This window comes from Chionomys nivalis, chromosome 18, assembly GCF_950005125.1.
Source record: "Chionomys nivalis chromosome 18, mChiNiv1.1, whole genome shotgun sequence".
NCBI lineage: Eukaryota > Metazoa > Chordata > Mammalia > Rodentia > Cricetidae > Chionomys > Chionomys nivalis.
In genome coordinates this window covers 19,141,838-19,164,373 of record NC_080103.1, presented here as the reverse complement: position 1 = coordinate 19,164,373, position 22,536 = coordinate 19,141,838, and the positions used below count along the sequence as shown (strand labels likewise).

At 47.4% G+C, this 22,536-nt stretch overlaps 1 protein-coding gene across 1 annotated transcript in view; it reads left to right on the top strand.

Annotated features, from left to right (window-relative positions):
* Nucleotides 1–22,536, top strand: part of Tafa3 (TAFA chemokine like family member 3) — a 49,209-nt gene that overhangs the window by 2,004 nt on the left and 24,669 nt on the right. The window contains exon 4 of the mRNA XM_057793941.1: nt 1,861–1,961. Coding sequence (XP_057649924.1) covers nt 1,861–1,961 — 101 coding nt within the window. The remainder of the gene's footprint in view (nt 1–1,860; nt 1,962–22,536) is intronic.

Here is a 22,536-nt window from a genome sequence, read left to right as displayed (position 1 = left end):
TGTTCCCCTTTCACCCGGGGTAGCACGGGGCCAAGCCCTGGAGGGCCAGGACGGCAGCACCATAAGATGGGCATGTGACCCATAAGAACGCGCCCCAGACAGTCTCCTGAGTCTATCTCCACTCTAGGCACTGCTACCAAGGGTGTGGTTTGCCCTTATTGGCAAAGCTGACGTTCTGCCTGCCTTGGTTTTCTCCTCTTTGCTTAGCATGGGTTTACTACTAGAAAATATCAGGCCTTTAAAAAGAAAGTAGAGCAGGCCCTAGTGGCACACATCTGTAATCTTAGCACTCAGCAGGAAGGTCAGGGGTTCAAGGCTAGCCTGGGCTACATATACCTGTCTTAAAAAACAAAGAAAGGAAGGAAGGAAGGAAGGAAGGAAGGAAGGAAGGAAGGAAGGAAGGAAGGAAGGAAGGAAGGAAGGAAGAAAGGAAAAAAGAAAGCCTAAGGGAGGAAAAAGTAGAGAACTAGGAAATTACCTAGGCCACTCAGGGAGGAAGTTTTCCTAATATCTGAATTCCAGACCCAGTAACCACTCTGCCTACCACCTCTGCCACAGACTGTCCCCTGTTACTTACTCTACTCTTACAGCCATTAACTCCCTGCAGTTCCTGCCTGCCCTCCTCTAGTCAAATTGATCTGTCCTCAGTGACAGCACCCAAGAAGATTATTATCACCATGGCTCGCTGCCTGCCCCACAAAACAGGGGGCAATTAAAAATTTAATCAAACTCTTTAGCAGTTCCGTGTGTGCCTTGGCTAATCAGCTGCATGCCGTTGTCATCGTTGTCTGTGCAAATGACTGACAGGCCAAGGCGATGTCTCTGACCCGGCCCCCATTGCGCACAGTAAGAAGGTTAACAAACAGGAGCAAACACAGGTTCTAGGATCCTAAGAAAAGTGGGGGTTATCATAGAACACACAACACTGGTAGCTAGCTACAGCAGGAGATAGTTTGGGGGCTGGAGAGATGGCTCAGTGGTTAAGAACACTCTTGCAGCGGACCAAAGTTAATTCCTAGCACCCACACAGCAGCTCACAACTATCTATAACTCAATTCTAAAGGATCCAATACCCTTATGTGGCCTCCCTAGGCACCAGGCACACATGTGGTGCACAGACATTCATTCAGATACAATACCCATAACACAAAACTTAAAAAAAAAAAAAAAGAAAGGGGGGCTGGAGAGCTGGCTCAGTGGTTAAAAGAACTGGTTATTCTTCCACAGTTTCTAAGTTCAGTTCCCAGCAACCACATGATGACTCACGGCCATCTATAAAGTTGTGTCTGATGCCCTCTTCTGACATACAAGCAGACAGAGCACTGGCATACAAAAAAAGATTTTTTTAATTAAAAGTAAATGAATAAATAAAGAGAGAAAGAAAGGAAGGAAGGAAGGAAGAAGGAAAGAAAGAAAGAAAGAAAGAAAGAAAGAAAGAAAGAAAGAAAGAAAGAAAGAAAGAAAGAAAGGAAAGAAGAGGGTTTGGTTGATTAGAAGGCTGGAAAGCCTGTCTGTAGGCAGCAAAGGGAGACAGACATTCTGAGATGTTTATCAAGACTTGCAAAGTGGGACCCATCACAGAGCTTGGGACATTTGCCATACTGTTACAGGGTAGGGTTTGTGGCCTAAAAGGTAGATCACAACCTTTGCAATTTGTGTAGTGGCTCAGAAGCAAACAGTGGTGACGCTTGTCTGACTGACGTCAGCATGGACCACCAGGCCACCGTGTCCAGCTTGGATGGCTTTAGGAGACCAGCAGCAGTGACCTCTAAGTGATTTGCATGACCCAGTGCTCTCTGGCATGCTACAAAGGCTGACTCCCTGTTGATTTCTCTAACCTTCTAACCACTTGCTTTCTAGGTCACACGATAACCCTCGGGGTCATGGCTTAGACAGGACAGTCTGGATTGTCTTGATTGTCTGGATTGAAGAATGGCTTCTGGTCACACCAGCCAGCAGATGTGAGGACTCACTTACCCAGACATGTAGTCCCATGTGCCCATGTCAAATGCAACATCAGACTGGCAAGTTAGTCATGCTGCTTAGCAGAAATGCTGTATCTTCAGTCACATACTTGAGATATGTGCTCTCTTATGAACAAAGGTCGACACCCGTAATCCTGTCCTTAAGGAATATCTTGTCAAGTTCGGGAGTGGATGACAGACATCAAGCAGTTTAAAGTGTGTGGTACCATGGCCTCTGAGCTACCTGCCAGGGGTGTGGTGGGGATGGGTGGATGAGAGTCTCATTGATTTTTGACTGTCTCCTGATCACAAGACACAAAGTCACAAAGTCTTGCATGCCCGGCAAGATGCTAAGATGTTAAAGGAGACATTGTCCTCTGATGCCAAGCCAAGGAAATCTCTTTTGACAGTGCTGGAAAGTAGAGATGAGGTCCAACAACTCCTTAGCCCAGCTCTGTGAGGCAGGGTGTGTGGCTCACACCCTTTGCTGTCCAAGGGATGGACAGGTCCTCGGGACCTGAACTTCATGTGGTTTTTGTTTTTGCTTGTTTTAGTGGATGAGGAAACTGAGTCACAGAGGGATGTGATGGTTTGTCCAAGATCTCACAGTTTGAGCTTCCAAAACTCAGATGCTGAGATTCCAGGCTGTCTTCATGGTAATTTAATGTAGAGAGCAGAACCCTGCAAACACTGTCTAGACAGCAGCAGCATGTTTCCTGGGAGATGGAACTTTGAGTGAGGCCACTGATCTCCCATCTACAAAAATCCAGAACCCCTACACACTGCAGAGTGGGGTTACATCTCAGTCCCCCAGATCCAAAAAGTTCCCACGATAGCCCAGAGGTCACTCGGCCCAGTTGCAGCTGGACCACTGTGAGCTGGCACCCCGTTGCCCCTCTGGCATTTCTCTTCTGAGAGCCTCAGCCATCTCCCTAGATAGGTACCTGGAAGGCAGAGAGTTAGGCAGAGTACAGCTCAAAGTTGAAGGTCTTCAGGTTGGCCTGATAGATGGCTTGGGAGTAGCATCCTGGCTTACACTCCTCATCAAGGCCTTAGGGAGTAGGGTGTGTTAGAGACCAGCCTGGACGATGCCCCATCCCTGAGAAGGCAAATGAGGGATAGTTTAGGATGGAGTCTTAGCTTCCCCTATCTCCCTAAGCATTTGACTAAGACTCTGATATCACCCCATCTCGGGCCTTATTTTTGTTTTTGCTAAATGTGATGAGCAGTAAGGCAGGCCTCTAACAGTCTCTGCATACAGCAGGGCCATAGGCTACGGTGCCCATGGAGAGGCCAAAGGCTGTCACGGCCTTCTTCCACACTGAAGAATGGAGGTCAGAGGATAGGTGGAGGGGTTGGCAAATATTTTCTGGAAAGAGCCAGAAAATGAATCTGCTATATTCTGCGGACCACATTGAGTCTCTGTGACATAGCCTTTGTTTTGTCTCGTTGTGTTTTAAAAACATTTCAGAACTGTCAATGCCACCTTTAGCTCTAGAGTAGAAGAAACATCTTGTGACCCATTTCAAGTGTTTGTCACCCCTGACACCCAAGGGACAGCTGAAGGCCTGGGACAGCCTCTCAGCCTCCTGGCTTGCCCTCTGGGCCCTGGAAACCTGAGCACAGGGCGAGGGCTGGCTTTGTTTTTCTCCTAATGCTCAGGGAGAGATGGGTGAGTGAATTATTCAGGTTACAAATGAGACAGCTTTGGCGGAGCAGACAGGAAAGCCTGCTTTCCTGGAGGTCGGAAGGCAGGTTCTGCAGGCTGCTGTGAAGCCCAGTGAAGGAACGCTGGAAGAAAAGGGGGGCTCTTTTCTCCCTCCTTCCTGGACACTGTCACGGTCTTGCTTCAGCTCCCCCCTCAACACCAGCTGTGCCATCCACGTGAGCTGGGGTTGGAGTGGGAAGCATGGAGGTGATGCCCACAAACTCCTGAGAGCTACCAGCCTCCCACAGCCCCCACCTGCCTCAGTGTCCCAATTCTGTACCTCCCTTGGCCCCCCAATTCATTGTGTAAAGTCCTCCAGGCCTTCCCCGCTCCTGACCTGGCCATGAGGTTGAGTTTATTGGGTAAACCCTGAGGGGTGCCAGGAGAGCACCCCATAAGAAGGTCTGGCAAAAAAGAGAAACTGTTCTGCCCACCCCCACCTCGAGCTTCCCAGAATTCTGTATCCAACCAAGTCCAAATCTGTCTGTGTCTTGTAGCTATCCAAATGACAGTCTAGAAATAAATGAGTGTTCTCGACCCATGAGGTTCCTAGAGTCAATTTTCTCCCTCTTTGGTGAGGGCACCTCAGAACCTCTGAAGTTCGCCGGGAACCCCCAGACCCTCAGCTCCACAGGCCTTAGGGAAGTTGACAACTTTAAATCACGTGACTGATGACTGCTGGCCTCCTGGCAGTTTCATTAAAGTCTGTGAGTGACATTCTGCTTAATAACCCCAGACGGCTCCACAGCACTGAGACTACAGCTCCCTAAAACCGCAGAATTACAGTTGCAAGGCGTTTGAGAAGCCAGCTAGCCAACCCTTTCATTTGCCAGCCGAGGAGAGAGTAGTTCAGAAAGGTTAAGTAATTCGGTCACACGCAGTCACACAACAAGCTGATGGCATGCCCTGCCCAGTGAAGCAACACGGAATTCTTTCCACCATTATGTATCTCATTTTGTACCCTGGAATAGATGGGGACTCAGAAGGAAGACAGGGTGAGAGTCCCTCTCTAGAATCACCCAAAGCTGTAAGGGCAAGCAATAGAGGGGAGAGGAAAGGGAAGAGGAATGGGAGCTGGTAGAGGACATTCACAGAGGGAAGGAAGGGGGCGGGGTGAGCATCACCACTTCAGGACTTCAAACCACAGAACAAAACTGGACAAGACTGATGTTGCCTGGAGAACTTTGTTCTTTCTGGTTGAGGCAGCATGCAGCCCCGTCAGTCCTTGGCAAACTGGGCATGGTGGTGCATACCTACAACCCTAGCACTTAGGAAGCCGAAACAGGAGGATGGGGAGATAGAGGCCAGTCTGGACCACACAGGGACCCTGTCAAAAGAAAAACAACAATAACAGAAAAAGAATGGAAAGCCTGCGGAACTGTGACGCCATCTTGGCGCCCCCAGGTTCTTTTTTTTTTTTTTTTTTTTTTTTTTTTTGGTTTCTCTGTAGCTTTGGTGCCTGTCCTGGAACTAGCTCTTGTAGACCAGGCTGGCCTCGAACTCACAGAGATCCGCCTGCCTCTGCCTCCCAAGTGCTGGGATTAAAGGCGTGCGCCACCACCGCCCGGCTCGCCCCCAGGTTCTTTATGTCTTGTGCAAACTAAACACACGGGGTTTTTTGTTTTGTTTTTTTTTTTTTTTTTTGCAAATAAATGTTATTGAAACATAGGCTACAGGCTAGGTTTATTTGCTTACTACTGGCTATGACTATCTTTGTGCTATGACAGCATATTTGAGTCATTGGGAAGAGACCACATGACTCTCAAAATGAAAATAAATTCCATGGAAAATTTTTGTCATCTTTGCAATGTGTTTTACTGTAGCCTTCTGAAAGTGCACCCTTGCAATCTAGAAACTGATGACTGCATTTGAGTACTGTATTTGGGGAGCTGTAGGAGGGGGCCGCTTGTTCAGTACGGCTGCCCAGAACCAAAAAAACCACACAGATACTGTATTAATTAAATCACGGCTTGGCCCATTAGCTCTAGCTTCTTATTGGCTAACTCTTATATTAACTTAACCCATTTCTATTAATTTGTGTATTGCAACATGGCAGTGGCTTACCGGCAAAGATTCTAATTGGCGTCTGTCTCAGGCAGAGTTTCCATGGCATCTCCCTGACTCCACCCTTCTTCCTCCCAGCATTCAGTTCGTCTTCTCTGCCTACCTAGGTTCTGCCCTATCAACAGGCCAAGGCAGTTTCTTTATTCATTAATGCTAATCACAGCACACAGAGGGGACTCCCACATCAGGGAGCTTTGTTTTCTCTTTTGATCCTGTGCCCACATACCCTTCAATCCTTTTCAGTGTCTCTTGTGATATCTAACAACAACAAAACCCAGAGACATAAAGCCTAAGGCAGTCTAAGGGAGAGGCCTGGGGCAGAATACGTCACTCAGATGCATCACGGCCCACATCAGTTCAGTTGCTCCTTCCCCAGTTCATGCAACTACTATATTTGAACTTCAGCAAGATAACTGCACATGCACCCTTGTGTAAAGATGGGGTTGTGCAGACATGTGTGCAGATGGCATTTCTACATCTGTGAAGTTTGGCATCTCCATGCCTTCAATTGAGCATGATGCTCAGAATGTATAGAAACGAGCTCAGCCTCAACACTGACGGAGGCAGGTGACTGGGCTAGGGCACACAGGCTGTTCACAGCCCAGCACACAGTGTACACTCCCACTCCACCCGTGTGGCTGAGATGGGCGAGTGTGAGTAGCTAGCTGGTCCTTGAAGTCAGTCCTTGGGATGTGATTTGTCACCAAGTGTGAGTGTGGGATGGGCACAGGCCAGCAGCTATGGGACTCGTGTGGCTGTAAATGTAGTTGGAAGAGATACGTGAGCTGAGCACACAGAGGACCACTCCTGAGGGCAGAGATTCCCTTTATCCTCCCGCACAGCATCAAAGCCGTTACCATGAAAACTGCTCTTGTTGTCTGACATGACACACACAACACACCAGCCAAGCATCCTGGTCTGTCTTAAGCACAGACTGGCAGACAGTCCAACTCTGAGTTGTTCATTTGTTGTTACTGATCCTGGGTTTTTGTTTCTTTTCTTTTCTTTTGTTGTTTCTTGAGACAGGTTTCTCTGTGTAGCCCTAGCTGTCCTGGAACCCGTGCTATAGACAGGGCTGGCCTCGAACTCCCAAGTGCTGGGATTAAAGCTGTGAGCCACCACCAACCTGCTTATTCTGTTTATTTTTTAGAGACAGGATCTTATTACGTAGCCCAGGCTGACCTTGAACTCGTGGCAATCCTCCTGCCTCAGAAACCCCAGGTCAATGATATTTAGTCATGAATCCCTAACGGTGGACATTTCCAGAAGCTTCTTCTCATCAGATGCACGAGGTCTCCACACACACAGTAGAACTGGCTGAGCTCCTGAGAGCAGAAGAGACTCTTAGAGGGAATGCTCCGATTCCTGTGTTTCCTATTCCTGCTCCATTTCCCTGTGCTTTCCCTCCATAGTTACAATATCCACCACTATTCTACAACCAGTTGACTGAGAAATGAGAGAACTCTGACCTAAGATGAGTGTGCTGGTTTACCACTGTGAGCCTAACAGTGGGGCTGGGCACAGGGAAAGGGTCGGGCAGAACGATTTCTACAAATTGAAGACTAGCCTGGGTTATGTATCGAGTTTCAATCCAGCTTGTCTCAGAACAAAACAAAACAAGCAAAGCAAAGCGGAAGAGCTGGCGCAGGAATGGAGAGTACGAGTGGCTCTTGCGGAGGTTCAATTCTCAGCGCTGACAAGGAGTCCACGAACATCTATAACTCTAGTTCCAGGGGATCTGATGCCCTCTTCTGTCCTCTAACGAGGTACGCGGGTGGTGCACACACATACATCGAGGCAAAGCACTCATACACATAAAATAAATAAAATCTAAAAAGTAAACCTTTTTAAGTTAAAAACAATATAATAATCTCGATCTAGTTGCTGAATGTTTCTGCATAGTTTGATTTTTTTTTTTTTTTTTTTGTATTACCTGAAGGGAAACAGCTGCATCACTGCTGTCTCAGGTGGATTCCTAAAGGATAACCTCAGCTGTATCAAAGTGAGGATGAGACACCTATTGCCAGTTTTGCCTGGAAGGAGAGGCTGGAGATACCTACACGTGCTTTATTTGACTGCATTTCCCAGTTCATTGTTTTGTGTGTGGAATGTGCGCATATGCAGGCCACAGGTCGACATTGAATATCTTTCTCTGCTGGTCTTCTCCTTTGTTTGCTTGAGGCAGGGTCTCTGAACCCAGGGCATACAAACTGTCTAGACTGCCTGGCCGGGGAGTCTCTAGGATCCTCCTGTCTCCGTCTTCTGTGATGGGATTATGAGGGTGCCACTATGACCTTTTTTTAAAAAAAACCTAAGTAGTGGCTAGAGATACAAACTCAGCCTTCCTGTCTACACAGGAAGCATTTCACCACCGAGTCACCTCCCCAGCTTCCCTTAAGTACTTACATGTACGTCTTAAAAATATTTTTACTTTTTTCTTTTATTATTTGTGTTTGTGTGTGTGTGTGTGTGTGTGTGTGTGTGTGTGTGTAAGGAGGCCAGAAACATCAGGTCCCCAGGAGCTGAAGTTATAGGCAGTTGTGAGCCTCCCAGTGTGGGTGCTGGGAACTAAATTCAGAGTCTAAACTGGAGAGAGCTGCTCCAGTACAAACTCTGCTGATGAGCCATCTCCCCTGACCGCCTCTATACATACACTTTTAAAAATACACATGCACAGGCCGGGCGGTGGTGGCGCACACCTTTAATCCCAGCACTTGGGAGGCAGAGGCAGGCAGATCTCTGTGAGTTCGAGACCAGCCTGGTCTACAAGAGCTAGTTCCAGGACAGGCTCCAAAGCCACAGAGAAACCCTGTCTCGAAAAAAACAAAAAACAAAAAACAAAACAAAACAAAAAAAAAACCACATGCACACACACAGAGTTTTTTTGGTTTTTTTTGTCTTCCTCTTTTCCACTCATGAAAGCAACCAGAGCATTTTCTTACCTGAAAACAACAATGACAGACAAACAAACAAAACTACACAGAATTTCACTCAGAACCACAAAAATGAGCAACAATCAGGCATAAAGCGAAGGGGGCTAAGAACAGCAGTGCCACCCCCTTGAGCCCTGAAGAGTCACGGTAATTGTGAGCCAGCTGCACGTCCCTTGGTCATTTTGCCCCCATGGGAACCTGTGAAGCAAGAGTTATTAACACCCTCTTACAGGCACTTCTGCTCAGAGAGGAAAAAGAAGCCATGGGCCTTCCTTCCCTGGCTGCCACCCTGCCTGGGCATCTAGAACACGGTAATGCGTGTAGAGAGAGAACAGGGGAGGTGGGCAGTCTTCCATTCGAAAGTTCTGACATAAGCTAGGTGTGATTACATAGCTATGATCTAGGACTTGGCAGGATGCCGTGTTGGGACCCTTGTCAAAAAAGAAGGAGGAAGAAAAAGAGGAGGGGGAAGGAGGGAGAGGGAAAGAAGGGAGAAGAGGAGGAGGGAGAAAAGGAGGAGGGAGAGAGAGATGGAAAAGAAGGGAGAAGAGGAGGAGGGAGGAAGGAAAGAGAAGGGAGGGGGTGAAGAGAAGAAGTGAGCGAAGGAGGAAGAACTGGCAATAATCCAGGTAAGACATAAGCTCTCCGACCTAAAGGAGTGCTTGGCTGCCTGGGGTGTGGCAGGTGAGGAGGAAGGAAATGACAGTACTTCCCAGTTTCCGGCTTTCTTTTCATTGCTAGTCAAGGCAGCCCTTATCTTCTCCCACAACTGCAGAGGCACCTTGACCCTGTGCACTAGGTCTGTGCTCCGTCTGAGCAACACTGGAGGTCAATGTTCCAACAGCCTTCCCCAGATCGCGTAGCCTTCCCACTAAAGCCCCTTGCACAGCGGTCTGCACACTAAAGAAAATTGAGTAGGCAGATGCTTTGGTTAGCAACTTTTGCAGAAGCCGTAATTCACACCTTAGACCGGAAGAAGAGTATACTGGTGGGCCATCAGTTCTAGAGGCCTTCGATGATCTGGAATTTCTGAGGCAGGAAGGGAGACATCCTGCTGAGGGGCACTGGGTTGCTATAGTTGACAGAGGGTCCTTGGTCACAATTTCAATCCTTCGGTTTCCAGGAATTTGGGGATCATTTTCCTTCGGGTGCGGTACTGAGTTTCTCTTTAACTTCAACTGTGCACGTGGATTCCCAAGCCATGTAGCTTCGCTCCAGCCAAAGCCAGCCGAGCTGGAGACTGTGCTACACAGAGAATCTCTTCTGGGATCTCCACAAGAATGGAGAGCCAGATGTTCAGAAGGTGGCCACTTAGACAGTGGAACCTATCCTAGACTCAGGGATACTGAGGTGGGTGGGCTCCTAAACCCCTAAATCCCACCACACAGAGTGCCACAGGGCTTACCAAGGACAGGCATCAGTTACCAAGAGGATGAGCATACTGAGGGGTTTTACCGTTGTTTTGAGGTGAGGAGCCGGGGGATATGTGTGGTTTATGCTTTTGTACATGTTCCTGTGTGCACTATGTCAAGAGTCTTCTATCAGCTCTCCGCCCTATTTTTTAGTGACAGGGGCTCTCTTGCTCAGTCAGGAGCTCATGGACACCTCAAGATTATATGGCCTCTGAGTTCCAGGGATCTCTCTCTGCCTCTCCATCACTAGGATGACAGGGGCAGTCTGGTTTGTTTGTTCGTTTGTTTTTTTAATGTGTGTGCTGGAGATTCAAATTTAGGTTCCCATGGTTGTGCGATGAGCACGTTAGCTACTGGACCATCTCCCCCAGCCTGTGAACTGAGTTATAATCGCTGGAGTGACCCAGGACAGTCTTCAAGGCTAGAGGGTCGAGGTTTTACTCCATTGGTCCTGGGGGCGGGGGTGTCCTTGCCTCCTCCCCTAAAGAACACTGCCGTCTGGTTAGCCATCGACTTGCCAGTGGGATCTGCTTTAGTTGTGATTGTTGAAGAATAAGCTGCTGCTAAGCTGATTGCCCATCAATAATCTTTCCAGAGAGAGAGAGAAAGTCTTTTAATTACGTTTACACAGAAACAATTGGTTGCAGTTGTAGACTTTAGTCAATTACAGATGTCAGAGAAGAAGCAGGGCCTAGGATGGGATGGATAAAGAAGCAGGATGGGTGGTTGAGATATGTGCGGAAGATTTGGAGAGCGAGATTAGCCTCTGGTTAAGAGGGCACATCTGTCTCAGGACAAGTTTTGTGAAGCCTTCAGTGCCCTCCTTCCCCCTAGCCTGTGGGGTTAGACATTTACTCCCTGGGACCCTCTCACTTTGTTTTCCCATAGGACGGGCTGGGTAACCTATGGGGAATGGATGGTGGAGGGTTGCTGTGGGAGCACAGACTTTGGCTGAGCGAGCGTCCCTATGTGGTTCTGTGAGGGGGCTCCCGACCCTGGCATCTGGGCGCACAGCGCCCCCTGGCGGCGAGACCGACCTGGTGCTGCGATCACAAAAATCCTGCGGCAGGAGGAGTACGAGGGGTGAGGGTAGCGCTCAACCCGCAGCTCCGAGTTCTCCCTGCGGAAGAGGTTAACCTTTGTCTCCTCTCAATGCAGAGTCTTGGGGTTGAAGAGAAAGTCTTCAGGAGGGAAGGCGTAGGCCTCTGTGGGCAAAATGGAGAGATATAAGGGTACGGATAATGTCTGTTGATGCACAGTGGAAAGATTTTTACCTCCTTGATTTTATTTTCATTCTAACCAATGTTGAAGCGCATCTTGCGTGCAACAAAATACCCTTATTTGAAGTGGATATTTAGTTGAGTTTGCACACGCTTGTGCAGTACTTGCGTGATTGGGATTTCATGTTGGAGCTGGGGACTTTACTCTGATGGCGGAGAGAGTGCTTGCTTACCAGGCATGAAGCTGCGAGTTCAATTCCACAGCAGAAGCCTAGCTGGTATATTGGTGAATGTTTGCCAGCCCAGCGATCGGGAGGCAGAGATTTGAAGATCAGAAGTTCAGGGTCATCCTCCGCTATGTTGTGATCTTGTCTCAAAAAAATTTTTAAAAAGTTTTCTCCATCTCCTCAAGAATTACCAGCCTTGCCTACCTGGTTACCAGGCAACCATTAGAATGATGCTCTTCTCATGCCTAGGAAGGCAGTCAAGATAACTGTCCACAGGCATGCCCAGAGGCTGTCTCCTAGATGATGCTAGGTTACGTTAAGTCGACATTAACACTATCACAAACGTCTGTGTTTGTTTAGGATAATGTTGGCCTAAGGAAAAGTAGAAAAGCGTTTACTCCATTTCTGTGCGCTGGAAGGGATGTGTAAAGTGTACTGTTTCTTTCTTCGGTTGTTCAGTTGTGGTAGAATTAACTTTTGATGCCATCTGACTTTTATGTCCTTAATTTTTTACAAAAATATTTGTGTGTGTGTGCGTGCGCGTCTAAACACACCACATGCATAGCCGGTACCCTTGTAGGACAAGAGTGTGTAGAATCCCTTGGAATCAGATGACTGTGAGCCTCCACGTGGGTGCTGTCAGTCAAACAACGACCCTCTTGGAGAGCAGTAAATACCACTGGGCTATCTCTCCAGTCCCATGTTTTCTTTTAAGATTTTTATCATATATTTTATGTATATGGTTTGTTTTGTTTTTTTTATTTGTTTGTTTGCCTGCACAAGTGTCTGTGTGTCATATGCACATCTGGAGAAGGCATCCGATCCTCCTGGAACTGGAGTTACAGATGTTGTGAGCCGCCCCGTGGGTCCTGAGAATCTAGCTTGGTCCTCCAGAAGGGCACCGGAGCTCTTAACCGCTGAGCCGTCTCTCCAGACCCCAGATTAACGTTTAATTGTTACAAAGCTGAACCGCTCCAACTCGTTCATCGGAGCTTTGGTTTGTGCTGAAGCTTTACCTCCCTGCATTTATATTAAAAATTCAGATACACATGAAGATAGAAAAACAGCAAAACCTGATTTCTATCACTAATGTTCCACTTGTAATTGTAAGGGTGGAGGCAGGGAGATGCCTCAGCAGGTAAGGGTGCTTGCTGCCACCAGACCTGACAACCTGATTTCCCAGAATCCACATGGTGGGCAGATGGAGCTGATTCCTGCAGGTGTCCTTGGGCCTCCACAGGCTGCTGTGTTACAGGATTGCTGCTCCCGCCACAGCACAACAAAACACGTTAAATAAATACTGAGTGAAAAAAAGAGATAAAAAAGGAACGACATGACTGGTTCAACAGCAAATGAATGGAAAAAAAGAAATAAAAAGGAAAGGATATGCTTGCTCCTAGGTATGGTGGTGGAGAAGGAAGAGCGTAGCCAAAAACAGGAGTATCTGGAAGAGTGCACAGTGGTCATGACCCTGGGCCTGGCCATGTGAGGGAGACAGACAGGTTAGAGACTGGCCCTGGAGACTGAGAGGCCCAGAGGAGGAGAGGTAACAGCAATGATTGGGAAAGAGCATCTGGAGAATGGGCAGCCCAGGCCAGCAGGAAGGATCCTGTAACAGGTAGGGACTGAGGGATGCTGGGAGAACCTGGGGGCCAGGTACAATCTGATATGTTAAATGAGGTATCTCAGTCATTTGTCACATTTTTTCTCATATGCAAATTCTAGATGAAATATATATATATATATATTTAATATTTATACAGTTAGCCAGAAGAGGGTACCAGACCTCATTACAGATGGTTGTGAGCCACCATGTGGTTGCTGGGAATTAAACTCAAGACCTTTGAAAGAGCGGGCAATGCTTTTAACCGCTGAGCCATCTCTCCAGCCCCCTGAAATCTATATATTTATGTGACATGAAATATACGTGTTTGTATGGCATGAAAACAGAAGGAAGACTATTGGGGAGATCTGAGAGGTAGTGGGGGTGAGTAAGAGTAAAGTGCACTGATATTCACGTGTGAAAGGAAACGGTGAAATCCACCATTTCATAAGCTCACTATCAACATTAGTCAGGTAGGGATGGCCTGAAGCTGTCCGCAGTCAAAGAGCAAAAGATGCACCAAGCTCTGCACAGGTGCCCTGCACTGACTATTGCCCAGGGTCTGAAAATACGTTCTTTCATTTATTGTGTCTGTTCTTCCGGTTATTTTTAGCATGGGGGTAATGGCCATAGCAGTTAATCCTTCATGGAGGAAGCAGAAGTCTGTGCTCTATTACTTGCTGTGGGAGCACCTTCCACTCCTTCAGCCAATAGCCACTGAAATACCAGCCCACTGGGACGTGGTGTATTTCTCTTTAAAAAAGAGCGGCAAGTCTCGGCCCGCTCTCTTGGTTCCGGCTCTTGGTTCCGGCTCTTGCTCCAGCGACTAGAGACTCCTTTCCTGACGGTTGGTGTTTTGTAAGTTTTACCCCTAAAATAAATATCCCTTTAAATCCAAACTGGTGTGGGATTGTTTTGCGCATTAATTACTAACTGGGTCTAATTGTTTCACGCATTAATTACTAACTGGGTCTAAGATGACCAGCTCATCCAGGGCAGGGGACTGGGGACTTCTTTATTCTGATGGGTTAACAGGTAGAGTCTGGAGTGAATGGCGCACCAAACAGCCTGGGTCAGGTTGATTGTCTCCAGGGAAACTCTGTCTGCCTCTGGCAAAGGCTTGCGAACTCTTTGACGTCCTGACTCTACCTGTTGCAACAAGACTTGAGAACTCTGATGTTCTGACACTGCCTGAAGAAACGGCTTTGTACAGGTCTCTAGTGTGTGTTTAACACTAGTAAAACATTTGGCCGTTGTTGGTGGAGGTTGTTCATTTGTTCCCAGCTGCTCAGACCTGAAGTAATCATGCAGAAACTATATTATTTGAAATACTCTTTGGCCAATAGCTTAAGCATATTTTCTAGCTAGCTCTTATATCCTAAAGTAACCCATCTCCATTTATCTGTGCATCACCAGGAGGTCATGACCGACTGGCAAAGATTCAGCGGGCTCACGGTCTGTCTCCTGCAGGCAGCTACATGGCTGCTCCCTGACTCTGCCTACTTTCTCTCTATATATATCTCTTTCAGCCTGGCTATATTCTGTTAAACCATTGGCTGAAAGCAGTTTCTTTATTAACCAATAAAAGCAACACATATACAGAAGGACTTCCACACCAGGCCATTGATGGAGCACCTCTGTACATTTTGTCTCCTGCAGCCTCTACAGTGAGTAGGAGGGAGGACGGGCTGGGGAAGAATGACCTCTGAGTCTTAGCTGATGGACAAGTAGAATAAAGAGGACAAGAGGGGCCTGACCTGGAAGGAGGCCAAGAGACCTGCCAAGTTAGTGTGTTGCCAGATGTGTCAGGACATGACTTCCTTTGTGGTCTTTGTGCTGTTCTAACAACGGAGACACTATGAAGTGTCTGCTGCTGAGCTAGGGAGCCTCAGGAGAGCTCAGACTTGAATCCAGGAGAACCACAGACCTGATCATGGGGTCCCCACTGATGGGGAATTTCAGATATCCCCATGTGGCTCTTTCTCTGATCCCAGTTTCTAGAGTCCCCTGGGTGCTAGCTCCTCCCGTGGCTCATGGCTGGTCATTCTTGGGGCTAGCTCCTCCTGGTCATTCTGAGAGCTAGCTCCTCCCACAGCTTGTGGCTGGTCATTCTTGGGGCTAGCTCCTCCTGCAGCCCATGGCTGGTCATTCTGGGGGCTAGCTTCTCCTGATCATTCTGGGGGCTAGCTTCTCCCGTGGCTCGTGGCTGGTCATTCTGGGGTCTAGCTTCTCCCGTGGCTCGTGGCTGGTCATTCTGGGGGCTAGCTCCTCCTGGTCATTCTGGGGGCTAGCTCCTCCTGGTCATTCTGGGGTCTAGCTTCTCCCGTGGCTCGTGGCTGGTCATTCTGGGGTCTAGCTTCTCCCGTGGCTCGTGGCTGGTCATTCTGGGGGCTAGCTTCTCCCGTGGCTCGTGGCTGGTCATTCTGGGGGCTAGCTCCAGTCCCCTCACCTCTTTTGTCAGTTTGGTGTCTCAGATTGCAGCTGGTCTCCTCCCATTCCTCACACAGCAGATCTTTTTCTGGATTAGGTTCTCGCTGCTCTGGTTTGTGAAATGAACTTGTTTCTGAGTGTGAGGAGCAGAATTATATCTGTGTATGAGGGTGTAGGAGGAGACTGCTCTTTTGTTTCCCGACCACCCAGACCAGAAATAGTCACAGGGTAACTGGATTAATGAAACACTGCTCATTTTATTAGCTCAGGCTTCTTGTTAACTAACTCTTACATCCTAAATTAACCCATTTCTGTTATTCTGTGTATCTCCACTAGGCTGTGGATTAGGGATGCTGGCATGTTACTCCTTTGGCAGCTACATGGCGTCTTTCTGATTCTGCCTTCTTTCCTCCTTTATCTCTCTTAGAATCCCTCTGTGTTCTATTCTGCACTGCCATAGGCCCAAAGCAGCTTCTTTATTCACCATTGGTAGTAAAACATATTCACAGCGTACAGAGGGGAACCCCACATCACAAGGAAAGGACAGGTGCCTGGTGTGGGAGGACAAATGTATGGAGTGACTGTGTAAATGGAGCTCTGAGGGTCTATGAGATATGGTTTCTCTGTGGGTTCACAGATCTGGATTCTCAAGCTGAATGCGGTGTGTGCCTACAGTCTCAGTTATGGAACACTAAGGGAAAAGGATGCCTTGAGCTAAAAGTTCAACACTGATGTGGACAGCAAAATAAGAGCCCCCCTCCTCCCATTTTTCTGCTTTTTTGAGACAGGGTTTCTCTGTCTAGCACTGTCTGTCCTGGAACTCACTCTACAGACCAGGCTGGCCTCAAACTCAACGATCCACCTGCCTCTGTTTTCTGAGGGCTGGAATTAAAGGTGTGTGCTGAATCATAATGTAACATCTGATCTGTGACTCCTATGGGGGTTGCTACCCACAGGTTGAGAACCACTACTGTAAAGGGTTGGAAAGTGTCCCCCAACACAACAATCTCCACCCCCACCCCCAGTCCAGACAGCATAGTTAGGCCCACAATTTGGAGGTCAAAGGACAACTTGAAAGAACTGATTCTCTCCTTCCTTAGCATAGGTCCTAGGTTTGCACTAAGGTTGGCAGAGTTCTGCAAACACATTTATCCCCTGAGCCACATTAATGGCTCTGCAGGCAGGTCTTTGAAGATTAAAGCAAGGCCTCTAGTTCTGGAATGGTCTGCTTCCTGGCCAGCTGTGTTAGGAAACGCCTCCAGTCACATGATTCCACCATGCTGGCCACACACTGAGAGCCTCTTGTAATGATTGTTCTGTCTCTTTAAGAGACAAGTCATGCCCACTCCCTCCCCCATCTGCTGAGACAGGCAGATCTTCAGCTCCCAGCCTGAGTTCTCTTTTCTATCTCACTCTCTCCCTTCTCTCTCCTCTCTCTCTCTTCCTCCCTCTCCCTCTCTGCTCTTCTCCCCTTCTCCCCTCCCTTCCATAACCACTAAATAAATATCCAACCTCACTCTGCATGACATGCCTATCCATATGTCTCGCACCCTCTGCCACCACGAGGCTCTCTGGCCAAGACCAGCCAGCCGCCTTCAGAGACCTGGTCTTGTGTGCAGTTCCTGCTCTCGGGACCTGCTGCCTCCTGCCTGCCACCACATGACCCGCTGCCTGCCTCTGCTGCTCCAGAGACCTGCAGTGTTTCTGCTACTGCAGCTACTCAGGGATCTGCAGCAATTTTTAATCCATTACAACACTGAGCCAAACAAACCATTCCTCCTTTGTTTGCCAGATATTTTGGTCACAGTGCTGTAACCTTGTAAGAGAGAATTTGAGCTATTTTTGAAATTTTTTATATTTGTTCTTATTTTATGCATATGAGTGCTTTGCCGGCCTACATGTCTGTCTGTGTACCATGTGTGTGCAGTGCCTCCAGAGACCAGAAGGGGGAGTTGGACCACATGGAACAGGAGTTAAGAGATGGTTGTGAGCCACCATGTGGATGCTGGGAGTGGAATCCTGGTCATTTTGCAAAGCAGTTCTCTTAACTGCTGAGCCATCTCCACAGCCCCCTGAAAATCTGAGATTTATTCTTATTTTATGTGTATGACTGTTTTGCTTATATGCACCACATGCGTGCAGTTCCACAGAGGCCAGAACGGATCTTAGATCCCTTAGAATTGAAGTTAAGAATGGGTTGGCCAGCCATGGGTTTTGGGACCTGAACCCCTTGTCCTCTGCAGGAACAAGGACTGCTCTTAACTCCAGAGCCATCTCTCCAGCCAGGAACTCCCGATATTACTTTTAAAATATTTTAGTTTAGTTTATGTGTACGAGTGCGTTGTCTGTGTGTATGTATGTGCACCACATGCTCAAGTGTGTCCAAGGAGGTTGGAAAGGGTATCTAATCCCCCAGAGCTGGAATTGCACACAGTTGTGAACTGCCAAGTAGGTGCTGGGAATCTAACTGGGTCCTCTGGAAGAGCAGTTAGTGCTCTTGACCACTGTCACACCAACCCTAGAAGATTTTGTGTGACAAGTTTCACAGACTGAGGGGCTAGACTCCGAAGGGAGGAGGTCTCCTGGAACTGGTTATGGAACGCTCTAGCCGGAGAAAAATATTGAGCCGTAGTTCTCATGACAGTTTGTCTGCTTTATCTTCTTCTATTCCTCTTCTATATTTACAAGATGTTCCTGATAGCCTGGGCCGAGATTTTAAGCGAGAAAATTGGATAAGAAGCCACCCCTAGAAATGGGGTCACTGGCCATGACTTCTTTTCTGAGAGATTTAATGCTTTGCTTCATAATCATTTACATAATTACAAAATAATACTTTGATAGAATATCCTCGTACTATATATGAATTTGTATGACTGTGTGTGTATAGGTGAGGTTGGCTCTGACATTGTGGAATAGAAAACATTGTTTAAGTATAGTTTAAAGTTGAACTTTGAGGATTTTTAATAAGACAGAAGCTAGATGTTAGATAAGAATTATTCATGGAAATTTATTAACTTGATCAAGTTATGACCTAGGAGTCATAACTAAGTACCCTTAAAGACTTTTTAAGCTCGCTCCTAAAAGTTTGCCATTAACTATAAGTTTTTTTTTTTTTTTGTATTTTGTTCTGTTTAGTGATTATGATGTTATCTGTTTCATTCGCAATTGGTTCTTTAAATTCTCTGTTTAGGAAATATAATACCTGACTGATTTTGTGTTTTCTTGTGCCAGATGATTATGATAATTGTTTTTTGTGTCTGCTTCACTGGACACATCTTTTAGAATTGTAATACCGGTTTTTCTTGTACAAAAATCCCTGCTTGAGAGCAGCAAAATACACTCAGATTCAAACTGCCTCTGTGTTTGTTTCTGTTTGTCACTGCAGAATCCTTACCCACCTAGTCTTTGAGAAACCACGTCCCAGAAAACCCCATAGCTGGCTGGGGTAGTCAGAGGCAAACCACTGAGCCATCTCTCCAGCCTCAGCTTCTACTCTTATCTTCACCTCCCAAGTATGGGGATTTCAGGAATACATCACCACACCTAGCTCCATGAAAACTACTTCTTTATATTGCAACTATTGCCCTTAAGATGTTACTATTAGAAATACTAACTTACAAAATGTATTTGATGTACCAGGCTGCTATGCATTCCCGTCCTTTGAACTCCTGGGAGTGTGCATGCCAGCGCTGACTCCCACTCTAAGAGCAGACAAGCCAGGAACAAAGATGGTCCCTTCAGGTGGACAGTAAGAGCCGCCAAAACATCAGTGACAGAGGCAGCTTTGTGAGCCTGGAGGCCCAGCAGCTGTTTAGGGAATATAAACTGAGGGTCCGTACCCTACTCAGGATGCGCGAATCCTTAGGGAGTTCCACCCTGCCGGGACCAGAGAGGAAAAGGACTTGGAAATACTCCTAAAGGGGCCCTGTGAACACAGCCTAGCCTGGCTTTGCTAAGTGTCTGGGGGTTGCTGAAGAGCAAATGAAGCGAAGCCTCTTTTCCAGGGTGGGGCATTAATGCGTCCCTTACTTTAGGGGATTGAGACAGGAAGTTCTATCGTCAGTCCTCGGAGCTCTTTGGAATTCACACGCGATCCTTCTTCCAGGAGAGAGCCATTAGATGCCAGGTCGGTCCATTTACAGATATTTGCTTCATCTAGTCGCGGGCAGTGCCCATTAGAGGGTCACTGAGAAGTGCGTGTGCACTACCCACGATGCTCCCTGGCACAGAGCTTTGGAGCCCGTGTGTCAGAAAGAGCTCAAGAACATATCCACAGTCACACACCCGCTTCGTCACTGATAACTCTCAGGCTGGCTCCCGGTCACCCTCTCCTGCTCCACCTGTCCCCACCTCTTGTGGGGTGCCTGAATCACTCTTTGAAGTCATTTATTTTTTATTTTATTGTATATGCATGTATTCTGTTGACCACTTGCGAACACCACTTCCTCTTGGAGGTCAGAAGAGGTTATTGGATTCCCCGGAACTGGAGCCGCCAGCGAATGCTGAGACTCGAACTGGGGTCCTTTGGAAGAGCAGCAAGTGTTCCTAACAGCTTAACTGTTTCTCCAGTGTGTGGGTGTAGTGTTGCCAGCACACTGCGAGGTGTGCAGCTTCTCCTTAGTGATGAGAACGACTTTAACAAATACAAGACAGCTCGGCTTTTTGTCTCCTGATTCTCACTGTAAATCTTTCTAAAAGCAGCAAGCGACAGCCACCCAACAGCGCGGATGCTGTGGTGTCGATTAATATCCTCTGCCAAACAAATGAGTCCTTGATTTTTCAGCCTCGCTTCAGATTTCAAAACATGGGCAACTGTAATCAGTTTCTTTGCCAGAATGTACCCCCAATGGCCCGTAACCCGATTCCCTTGCTCCCTAGGGTCCTTGCTTCCATCTGAAACCTCACAAGCAGGCCCCTTCCCTCACCGCATGTCTTTTTCTTCTGAAACAGCATCTTTGCTTCGTAGTCCTGACTGGCCTGGCATCCATTATACAGTCCAAATTGACTTTCAGTTCCCAGAAGCCCTTCGACCTCAGCTTCCGATGTGCTAGCATGGCAGCTGTGCAGCCTCACACCTGGGACACACAGTCTTTCCCGCCTGAGTTCTGTCCTTCCCATCTCCCCCCAGAATCACCTATCAAGTAGAGCTTATAGTATCCCAGGGCTTCTCTGGCCCCCATCTGTAATCACTTCCTCATTCCTTCTAGAAACCAGCTCCAGAGGCCAAAGAACTCTTCAACCAGGTCTGCTACACCAACCGCCTGACTCTCTGGTGCCAGTTTTCTATGTTAGCTATTTTTGCATAGCTGTGACCAAAATCTTTGGCAGAAATGAATATATATAAGGGGAAGAGGGTTTATTTTGACCCATGGTCTCAAAAGGATTTTGATATTTTTTCTTTCCTTCCTTCCTTCCTTTGGTTTTTTCAGGACAGTAACTCTGACTGTCCTGGAACTTTCTCTGTAGACCAGGCTGGCCTTGAACTCACAGAGATCTGCCTGCTTCTGCCTCTGCCTCCCCAGTGCTGGGGGACTAAAGACATGTGCCACCATGCCTGGTTTCTGAAGAATTTTGATTGGTTGTGGAGTGAAGGTATGTGGGCAGGAGACAACCTATCTGCAGGAGTTTCTTCACTCAGTGTGACCAGGAAGCAGAGAAAACTAGATCAGAATTAGTGACTAGAACCTTCAAAGGCCACACAGAGTGGCCTACCTCCCACTAACCAGATTCTTCCTCCTAAAGACTTCCTCCAAGTCGTCCAACTAGCACCACAGCTGGGGACTATGCATTCAAAACATGAACCCTGGGGATGGAAACCAGCGCATCTACACCCAGTCCGTGTGTTGGGAAATATTTTCAGGTGTGTGACTTTTGTTTACGCGGCATTTGTTTAACTCTGAGCAGCTGTGTTACTGTGCCTGTCTAAAACGCCTGATGGTCCTAATAAAGAGATAAACAGCCAATAGTGAGTCAGGAGCAAGGATAGGTGGGGCTGGCAGGCAGAGAGGATAAATAGAAGGAGAACTCTGGGAGGAGAGAGAACGAGGAGCAAGAGAACAAGGAGAGGAGGACGTCAGGGGCCAGCCACTCAGCTATCACGGAGAAAGAAGTAAAGAAAGGTGTACAGAGATAGAGAAAGATAAAAACCCAAAGGCAAAAGGTAGTCAGGATAATGTAACCTAAGAACAGCTGGCTAGAAGCATGCCAAGCTAAGGCCGGGCATTCATAACTAAGAATAAGCTTTCATGTGTGATTTATTTGGGAGCTGGGTGGCGGGCCCCCCGAAAAGCCAAAAGTGTAAAACATCATACAATATACATGCTTATTTTTATTTTATTTTATTTTTATTTATTTTGCTTTTGTTTTTGATTTTTCTGAGACAGGCTTTCACTGTGTAACCCCGGCTGTTCCAGAACTCACTGTGTAGACCAGGCTGGCCTAGAACTCATAGATCCGCTTGCCTCTACCTCCCGAGTGCTGGGATTAAATGTGTGTGCCACCAGCGCCCGGCTAGAACACAGTTCTTATAGTTAAATCAAAGCTCAGAAGTTCACATCCTGCCTGTGGCTGAGAAATCTCTGTCGTCCCACCCCTGTACAGCATCCTTACAGAGCACCTTTAGTCTCAGCTATTACCCCGTGAAGGCGACGCACTCACCTGTCAGGTTGTATGTCTCAGTCTGGCTTCGCCAGGTGAGAGCCTCCTGGTGTAGCCAACATTTATTCTATTGCATCCGGTTGGTTAGACCTGCTGGTGCCTCTCCCATCCTCTTGGCCCTCAACTCTATATACCAAATGTGGCTTTTGCTGCCAGGGGGCTTTTTAATTTTTTCTCTTGCTGTGAATCATACGCACCTGTACTCTGGACAAATCAGAAATGAGGAGGAAATGTCCTCACACACAACCGCATAAATGCATCGTGGTAGTCTTTTATTTTTCTTCTAATTTTTAGAAAAACGGTTTCTTATCCCAGAAA